This window comes from Cherax quadricarinatus, chromosome 59 (assembly GCF_038502225.1).
Source record: "Cherax quadricarinatus isolate ZL_2023a chromosome 59, ASM3850222v1, whole genome shotgun sequence".
NCBI lineage: Eukaryota > Metazoa > Arthropoda > Malacostraca > Decapoda > Parastacidae > Cherax > Cherax quadricarinatus.
Window position 1 is genome coordinate 7862813 of NC_091350.1, and position 10380 is coordinate 7873192.

The 10380-nt window shown below is 41.1% G+C and overlaps 1 protein-coding gene across 2 annotated transcripts in view; it reads left to right on the forward strand.

The window, feature by feature from the left end:
• The window catches only part of LOC128698710 (protogenin), an 865689-nt gene extending 856395 nt beyond the window's left edge, over positions 1-9294 (forward strand). For both annotated transcript variants that reach the window (XM_070097691.1, XM_070097692.1), the window contains one exon: positions 9112-9294. In XM_070097691.1, the coding sequence (XP_069953792.1) occupies positions 9112-9279 (168 nt within the window). In that variant the 3' untranslated portion in view covers positions 9280-9294. The remainder of the gene's footprint in view (positions 1-9111) is intronic.
• Positions 9295-10380: the final 1086 nt, after the last annotated feature.

Consider the following 10380-nt stretch of genomic DNA (forward strand, 5'->3'; position numbering starts at 1 on the left):
TATTTTTCATATTTTATATAATTTTTTATGTCCTGATAATTACAATTTGTAGTAGTTCTTGTCATTTTATAACCAATCTTTGTTCTGACACTAGTATTAGGTATTGAAATTGTACTCAAATTGTCACAAACACACTGACAGGTGGATGTTTACACCTGCCTTGGCCATTTACTATTGTCTTGGAATGTATACAAAGTATTTATACGTCCTAGCAATGTTTTGTATATGTGGAAGTATATAATGACAATGAGTAGGAGGAGGAGGAGGAAGAGGGGGAGGAGGAAGAGGAGGAGGAAGAGGAGGAGGAGGAAGAGGAGGAGGAGGAAGAGGAGGAGGAGGAGGAGGAAGAGGAGGAGGAAGAGGAGGAGGAAGAGGAGGAGGAGGAAGAGGAGGAGGAAGAGGAGGAGGAGGAGGAAGAGGAGGAGGAGGAAGAGGAGGAGGAGGAGGAAGAGGAGGAGGAGGAGGAAGAGGAGGAGGAGGAGGAAGAGGAGGAGGAGGAGGAAGAGGAGGAGGAGGAAGAGGAGGAGGAGGAGGAAGAGGAGGAGGAGGAAGAGGAGGAGGAGGAAGAGGAGAAGGAGGAAGAGGAGGAGGAAGAGGAGGAGGAGGAGGAAGAGGAGGAAGAGGAGGAGGAGGAGGAGGAAGAGGAGGAGGAGGAGGAAGAGGAGGAGGAGGAGGAAGAGGAGGAGGAGGAGGAAGAGGAGGAGGAGGAGGAAGAGGAGGAGGAGGAAGAGGAGGAGGAGGAGGAAGAGGAGGAGGAGGAAGAGGAGGAGGAGGAAGAGGAGGAGGAAGAGGAGGAGGAGGAAGAAGAGGAGGAAGAGGAGGAGGAAGAGGAAGAGGAGGAGGAAGAGGAGGAGGAGGAAGAGGAGGAGGAGGAAGAGGAGGAGGAGAAGGAGGAGGAGAAGAAAGACAAGGAGAAGAAGAAGGAGAAGGAGGAGGAGGAGGAGAAAGAGGAGGAGGAGGAAGAGAAGGAGGAGGAGGAAGAGAAGGAGGAGGAGAAAGAGGAGGAGGAGGAAGAGGAAGAGGAGGAGGAGGAAGAGGAGGAGGAGGAGGAAGAGGAGGAGGAGGAGGAAGAGGAGGAGGAGAAAAAGAATAGGTAATAATAATAGGTAATAAGTTCCCTTGAAGCATGAAAAATAAAGTCCACCCCTACAGTGACATAAGATGAGATAACAACTGATAAGAACTGACGTTTGATGAGCATACTCGAGGGTGCAGTGATAAGAAAAGATTAGAGGCGACATTTGATGAGCATCGCCCTCCCTTTGTTTTCGCTGGTACACAAACATGTCTGTCTGTCAAGCTCCCTGCATATTTGTCTATCCGTCTAGCTCTCTGTCTCAGAGAGAACCACAAGACTGCGTCATCACCTATACTCACATCAAGCAGAGTATAGCACTTCGTCTGGATTTTTTGGGTTATCCTAGGTAATTTACACTATGTATACTTGTATTTATGTGTACCTGTGAGACAGAGATAGACAGACAGATAGAAAGAGAGAGACAGATTGAAAGAGATACAGAGACAGATAGACAGAGACAGATAGACAGAGACAGAGATAGACAGATACAGAGATAGAGATACAGAGATAGACAGAGATCGACAGACCCTAAACTTGGGGTTAACATCACTTTCCTCTTAAAAGAGGAGTGTTAATATGACATTACATCAGTGAATCCTTGGTGTTTGTGCATGCGAACTGGTGCTCCCACAATGTACTAAATGGTCCCAGATTTTTTTGATCAGGTCACTTGTTCTATCTAGGCTGGAATATTGCTGCACACTAACAGCACCTTTCAAGGCAGGTGAAATTGCCGACCTAGAAAGTGTACAGAGAACTTTCACGGCGCGCATAACGGAGATAAAACACCTCAATTATTGGGAGCGCTTGAGGTTCCTAAACCTGTATTCCCTGGAACGCAGGAGGGAGAGATACATGATTATATACACCTGGAAAATCCTAGAGGGACTAGTACCGAACTTGCACACGAAAATCACTCACTACAAAAGCAAAAGACTTGGCAGACGATGCACCATCCCCCCAATGAAAAGCAGGGGTGTCACTAGCACGTTAAGAGACCATACAATAAGTGTCAGGGGCCCGAGACTGTTCAACTGCCTCCCAGCACACATAAGGGGGATTACCAACAGACCCCTGGCAGTCTTCAAGCTGGCACTGGACAAGCACCTAAAGTCAGTTCCGGATCAGCCGGGCTGTGGCTCGTACGTTGGTTTGCGTGCAGCCAGCAGCAACAGCCTGGTTGATCAGGCTCTGATCCACCAGGAGGCCTGGTCACAGACCGGGCCGCGGGGGCATTGACCCCCGGAACTCTCTCCAGGTAAACTCCAGGTAAACACTGAGTGTTAGGAGCCATTCTATGCTGACAAGGCATCTCAGGCCAGTCGTGCTAAATTTGAAGGCAGGAAAAATAAAACATATGTATACATTTGAGGCGCTACGCGTAAGAACGTATATATACGTTTGGACCATTTAAGGGTTAATGTAATTTAGTGTAAACTTGTTGTCTGGCATTTATATGCATTTATAAATGGAAAAAATGGCGTTCTGCTTTCCGGCGATAGCCTGGAACCTAACCCGCCGTATAAGTGGGACCCTTCTGTACAACTATAAATACCATATGAAAATATGCTGCAAAGTCGTCGTTTTAAACCAAAAACACGGTCAGAGTTTTTTTTTTTCTCATTATGCATTGCGTTCTGCAGGTTTTTTTTTATACTGTGCACACTGACCATGCAGACCCATTCTTTCATAATGAGGCCTACCAGCTTTCTTCCACCAGATTTTAAGGCACTAGAATTTTGGCCTATAAATACGGGACCAACACTGGCTCTAAAGCCATACATGTACGGGACCGACTCTGGAAGAGTTAGTTGTCCAAACATAGATCTGTGTTCTCTCACCCAGCACTCCAAATATTTTGAAAAAAAAAAAAAAAAAAAAAAAAAAATAAAAAAGAACATTTTTCTTTACATGTATGTAATAATAAAAAAAATTTAGAGTCAGTACTTATGGAGATACAAGGCTGCAAAGTACTTGACAGCAACATGAAGTGCTGCCGCTGGCAGAAGTGTTGCCAATATACCTTTTTTCTCATTGTTTTTTAATTTATATAATTTTTATGGTTTGATAATTACAATTTGTAGTAGTCCTTGTGATTTCATAGCCAGTCTTTGTTCTAACACTAATATTAGGCACTAAAGTAGTACTCAAGTAGTCACCAACACAGTGACAGGTGAACATTTTCACCTATCTTAGTCACATGTTATTGTCTAGAAATATATACAGTGGACCCTTGAATTTCGTAATTAATCCGTTTCAGAGAGTCTGACGAAAGGCAAAATTTACGAATGGTGAAACCATATTCCCCTTAAGAAATAATGTAAATCCAGTTAATCCATTCCAGACACCCAAAAGTATTAACGTAAAGTAGGTTTTTTACATTAAATATAGATTTACATACATAAAACAATGAGACATCAAGTATAAAACAATAATTACATCACACTTACCTTTATTGAAGACTTGTTGGTGTATGGAAGACAGATGGAGGGGAGAGGATGAAGAAGCTACACTATTGTTTGGAAGGGAAATCCCCTTCCATAAAGACTTTAGGTACCAAATCCTTCACTGGGGTTACTTCCCTTCTTTGTTTTTTAATGCCACTAGGACCAGCTTGAGAGTCACTGGACCCCTGGTGCTCAAAAAATTGTTCCAGAGAGCTCTGTTTCTTGTGCATCTTTAAAATTTGCCCAAAATTGGACGACATTGTCATTGTACATGTTGCCGACATGGCTTGCAACAGCTTTTCCAGGGTGATGTTCCTTCACAAACGTTTGCACCTCACTCTACTTTGCACAAATGTCCTTAATCTTTGAAGAAGGCACCCTCTTCCATTTCTCTTCCTCCTCCATCCTGGCAAGATGGGCTACATGCATGCCACTTTCACATTTTGCAATAATTTCTTTTTTGAATTCAATCGTGTTTCTCACAATCTTTACCAAAAGGCTGGCACTAGAAGCTTTCTTTGGGCCCATGGTGGCTTATTTAACAGTTGCAAGCACAAAAAAGAATGGAATGTTACGAAATATATCGTATGAACGCGTGGGGTGATGGTCACTCAACAATAAACAATGCCACACTGACTGGGAATGGTGTGTGGGGCGCCTTTGTGTGGCATGGATGCTGGCAGGCCACTTGTATGCATTCTGGACGACTGACGAATGTCAAGGCAAATTACGAAGCGCGAGGCTATATTTTAACAAAAAAAGTTGTCAAAAGGCGAAATTTATGAAGTGCGAGGATCGTGAAACTCGAGGGTCCACTGTACATAGTATTTATAGGTCCCAGCAATGCTTTGGACACATGGGAGTATATAATAATAATAATAATAATAATAATAATAACAATAATAATAATAATTTTCCTTGAAGCATGGTGTAAGACAAGTTTCACTCCACTGCTGACAGTGTAGCAGTGGAGTGACATTTGATGATCGTTCACTGCCTTGGCTTTATTTGTTTTCACTGTTACACATAAACATGTCATTCTGTCTCTGTCTGTCTGTCTGTGTGTCTGTCTAGATCTCTCTTTATCTCTGTCTCTGCTTATCTGTCTTTCTGTCTCTCTGTCTGCTTGTCTCTCTTTCTGTCTCTGCTTGTGTCTCTTTCTGTCTCAGAGAGAGTGACTCATGAACCAACAGGTACGTATTATAGATGATGCAGAGTAGTCACGTCTGATTCCTGAACAAGTGAAAATGCATATTACTTGCCCGTCATGCTTATTATGCATTATATCTACAAGCACAGTATAGCACTTTGTCTGGATTTTTTGGGTTATCCTAGGTAATTTACACTATAATTGTAGTTATATGTACCTGTGAGATAGAGACAGATAGACAGAGAAAGAGATGGATAAAGAGACAGACCGAGACAGTGATACAGCGGACCCTCGAATATTGGCCAATTTGGATTTCGGCTGCTTTTTTGGCTAAAATGCTATCCTGGATTTTGGAACTCGGAAATTGTCCTTATTGGACACGTCCACCCACCTGCCATGCCGCGTTTGTGAGTCAGTCTGGCTGTGTCTCTGGGTGAGTGAGCAAGGCTCTGCGCATTCATCCAAACATTTGGTTATAATCCGTTGTTTTTTGTGGTTGTTTATTGAGTGCAACTGCAAAATAAACCACCATGGGCCCAAAGAAAATTACTAGTGCCAGCCCTTTGGTAAAGAAAGTGAGAAACATGATAGAACTCAAGAAAGAAATTGTAGCAAATTACGAGAGTGGTGTATGAGTTCTGGAGCTTGCCAGGATGTATGGGAAATCCAATCCCTTCCATCCTGGCAATGAAAGTAGAAATCAAGGAAGCTAATGTTGCAAAAGGAGTAAATTTGCTAACGAAACAAAGATCACCAATAACTGAAGATGTGGAGAAGTTATTGTTGGTGTGTATCAATGATAAACAATTAGTGGGAGATAGTGTTGTGGAGGTGATCATTTTTGAAAAGGCAAGGCAGTTGCATGCGGATCTCGTAAAGAAAATGCCTGGAACAAGTGCTGCTGTTAGTGAATTTAAGGCCAGCAAAGGCTGGTTTGAGAGATTTAAGAAGCATAGTGGCATACACAGTGTTGTAAGGCATGGCGAGGCTGCAAGTTCAGACAAACGTGCGGCTGAAGAATTTGTGCATGAATTCAAGAAGTACGTAGAGGCTGAAGGAGTCCTTCCCCAACAAGTGTTTAATTGTGATGAAACAGGCCTCTTTTGGAAGAAAATGCCAAAGAGGACCTACATCACACAGGAGGAAAAGGCACTGCCAGGACACAAGCCTATGAAGGATAGGCTTTCTCTTTTGTTCTGTGGTAATGCTAGTAGAGATTTCAAAGTGAAGCCTTTACTGGTGTATCACTGAAAATCCCAGAGTGTTCAAGAAAAACAATGTTGTCTAGAGTAAATTGTGTGTGTTGTGGAAAGCTAATAAAATGGCATGGGTCACAAGGCAAATTTTCATTGACTGGGTCCCTGAAGTGTTTGGCCCGAGTGTGAAAAAATACCTCCAGGAAAATAAATTGCCACTCAAGTGCTTCCTGGTACTGGACAGTGCTCCAGCTCATCCTCCAAACTTGGTAGACCAGTTGTCTGTGGAGCAAAGTTTTATAACAGTGAAGTTCTTGCCTCCTAACACCACTCCTCTCATCCAGCCCATGGACCAGCAGGTCATTTCTAACTTCAAAAAACTCTACACGAAAGCAATGTTTCAAAGGTACTTTGAAGTGACCTCAGACAGTGATTTGACCCTAAGAGAGTTCTGGAGGAATCACTTCAGTATCCTCCATTGCGTAAGCCTTATAGGTAAGGCTTGGCAGGGAATGATTTCCAGGACTTTGAACTCTGCTGGGAGAAAATTGTGGCCAGAATGTGTCCAAGAGAAGGATTTTGAAGAGTTTGAGACTAACCCTGACCTTCCTGATCCTCTGCCTGTTGTGAAATGTATTGTAGCTTTGGGGAAAGTTCATGGGGTTGGATGTGAGTGGCCAGGATGTGGAAGAGTTGGTGGAGGACCACAGGGAAGAGCTAACCACTGAAGAGCTGCAAAACTTTCATCTGCAACAGCAACAGACCACAGCTGAGGAAATTGCTTCAGAGGAGGAGGAGGGAGAGGGAAGAATGTGCCTTCTTCAGTGATTAAGGACTTGCGTGCAAATTGGAGTGAGTTGCAAAATTTTGTGGAGAAATATCACCCTGATCAGACTCAAACAAGCCATATCTGCAACATGTTCAGTGACAAAGCCTTGTCCCACTTCAGGCAAAACTTAGAGATGCCAGAAACAGACCTCTCTGGACAGTTTTTATGTGCAACAGGGGTACAGTGACTCTCAAGCTGGTCTTAGTGGCAGTAAAAGACAAAGAAAGGAAGTAACCCCAGAGAGGGCTTTGATACCTGAAGTCCTTATGGAGGGGGATTCCCCTTCCAAATATTAAATTCTCCTCCCTCTCCCCTCCTAGCTTCTTCCATATGCCAACAAGTCTTCAATAAAGGTATGTAATGTTCATTTATTAGTAAAATTAGTGCTTTATATTTCTTTCTTATTGTTTTGTGTGTGTAAAACTATAGTTAATCTTTAAAAAATGTATTTTTTGTTAATATTTTCGGGTGTCTGGAACAGATTAATTGTATTTATGTTAATTCTTATGGGAAATACGTATTATTTTGGTATTCGGCTTTTTAGGACTTAGTCCGACCTTCTGGAACAGATTACAGATGATAACTGAGGGTCCACTGTAGATACAGGCAGACAGATGGAGATAAAGACAGCCAGTCAGCTGCTGGTCAGCCAGCTGGCCAGCCAGCCGGCCAGCCAGCCTGCCGAACACATATTACACGTTCCAGAATTGTTCCCCTTTACTTAGGGCATAGGTTATAGGACGTTCTGGCAGGATGACACTACCAGTGGTATCAGAATTAAAAGGATGTTGCACATGGGTTATTATCCAGGTTTTTTTTTTTATATTTCCTTGACCACTTGTGGCCACATCCACCTCAGAGCCACTAAACTCAGGGTCAACATCACTTTCCTCTTAAAAGGGGAGTGTTAATACGATGATGACATCAGTGAATCCCTGGTGTTTGCTGCGCTGTTTGCTCTAGCTGGCACTCAAATGAACTGGTGCTCCCACAAGATACTAAGTGGTCCCAGATTTTTTAATACTGTGAACACCGAGTGTTAACACTTTCAGGGTCCGTGCCGTAGATCTATGGCTTTACATTCAGGGTCCAAACCATAGATCTACGCCATGAGCTCAGCTCACTCTGATAAGCTGTGAGCAGTAAATTTGGGCCTAGATATGAGAGAATACATCTATGTGGTATGTGTGCACCACATAAAACAAATCCTGCAGCAGACAGTGCATAATGAGAGAGAAAAAACTGAAACCGTAATTTTCGATTAAAACAGCGACTTTGCAGTGTTTTTCCATATGTTTTTTATAGTTGTATTTGCAATTTCTTGGTCTCATTTGATAGAATGGAAGATATACTACAGAAATAGATGATTTTGATTGGTTTTATTACTGGAAATAGCTTGAAACTGAGCTCAAAGTAGCAGAAATGTTAAATTTTTGCCGATGTTCAAGAGTAAACAAATGACCTCACAAGTCTAATACATGACAACTGGTGAGTCTAATATACATTCACAAATGTGGTGATATTATTTATACAATTATTACAGTATTGCATAACAGTAAATCTATTTTTTGGTTTGAATAAAAATTCATTATGTGAATAAAAAATAAAAATGGAATTCATTTGTAAAGCCTGAAAACATAACTAATGGACAGAGGAAATGTTAGTTTAGTGCCAGGAATGCCTGCGTTGTTTATTCTGGACCCTATTTTGAAATTGGAATATTTTGAACTTTGCATTAAATTGGCCAAATTACCAATTTCCAGTCACTTTATTTTGTAGTTGAAACAGTTGACTTGGCGATTTCTTGTGCTCAATTGATAGAATAGAAGTAATACTAGTGAAATAGCTAAGAATTTGGTTGACTGGAATACTGTAATTGGCCTGAAATGGGAGTCAAAGTCGGCAAAATCGCTGATGCGTAAATATTGCCGACATCAAAATTCGTGAAAGCATAATTTCATCAATCTTCCATCAAATTTCATACTTTTTGCTTTATTACCTTCAGAAAAAGATTCTCTACCATTTCATGAGAAAAAAAATAACAAAATTATTTTGTGAAAATTCTTGGACCCAGGTGCACACTTTGAAATTTGGCCTCTGGACCCTGAAAGGGTTAAGACCCATTCTATGCTGACCAGGCATCTCAGGCCAATTGTGCCAAATTTGATCTTCATTGGAGTGCTAGCGGTAACAACGTAGATCTACGTTGTTAAGGGGTTAAAAATAACTTTTGATGGTGTTCCATTAAAACAAAACACTAAAGCAATAAAAGAAAAACTACTGCAGTGTCTTGGAGATTTTGTTTAAAAAAATAGTGATGAGGGGACAGATATTTGTTTTTAATTTTGAAATTACATTTGTTCATTCATGTTATGTTTAGTTAATATGTATACACTTTATTTCCTGGCTAGGTGGGAGGATTGGTTTCCAATACAGAGTATTGGTTTAGTATCCGTGGATGCACAGCATTTGAGTGTGGAGAACCAACAGAGCCTCTGGCTGCAACAATTCCAGCCATTCTTCATCCTGACCCCAGCATTTCTGCATATAATCTCTGTAAGTATAACTGCATACAATAAAGAAATAATATTTAGAATTTTACTGATTGTATTCTTATATAATTATTATTTACCCATTCTTTTTTATTATTACTATATATTAACTAGGCACAGTATAATTGTCACTGGTGTGTGGGAGGGAGGGAGGCAGTAAATGTTACTTATGTGGAGGGCAGTGATTGCAAGAGTAATGTGGAAGGGAGGTAGGGTTCTGTATTCCCTTGAATGCAGGCAAGAGAGATACATGATAATACAGACTTGGAAGGCCCTAGAGGGATTGGCACCAAACCTGCACACAAGAGTCACTCCCTCTGAGAGCAAAAGACTTGGCAGGAGATGCAACATTTCCCCGATGAAAAGCAGGGGCACCATTGAGAGAGAACACAATAAGTGTCCAGGGCCCAAGACTGTTCAATTGCCTCCCAGCATACATAAGGGGGATTACCAATAGACCCCTGGCTGTCTTCAAGAAGGCACTGGACAGGCACCTAAAGTCGGGTACCAGACCAACCAGATAGAGTTAAACTGTCTGTTTTCTCATCAATGTTTTTGAGGGCTTTACGAATTTGTAGTCCAGAGTTCATAGATGAGGAAATATCCAAAATTTATGAAATGGGTAATGATTGAAATACCCAAGAAATGTAATTGATAAATCTTTTAAAGTTGCTAGAAATACTTTTTACAATCCAAAAAGGGACAACCAGCCTTATTCAGCTAAAAATATGTTGGTTCTCCCTTACCATGAAAACTTGGTTGATATGCCTTCTCTTCTTAAGACTTTTAATATTAAAGTTGTATTCAAAAATCTTGATACAGTAAAAAAACTTCTGATAAAGAATTCCCCCCAAAATACTGATGGAGGTGTCTATAAGATTCCTTGTAAAATTTGCGATAAAGTTTATTATGGTCAAACTGGTAAAAATCTCGAACTATGATTAAAACAACATAAATATAGCATTAGAACTGGACAAGATTCCAATGCTCTATTTATTCATGTAAGAAATTTTAACCATCCAATTGATTTTCAAAAAGTTGAGAAAGTAGTATCAAGCAAGTCCATGGTCGACAGGAATATAATTGAATCTTGTTTCATAAAAAGCAGTTTTGACAATAATATGAATA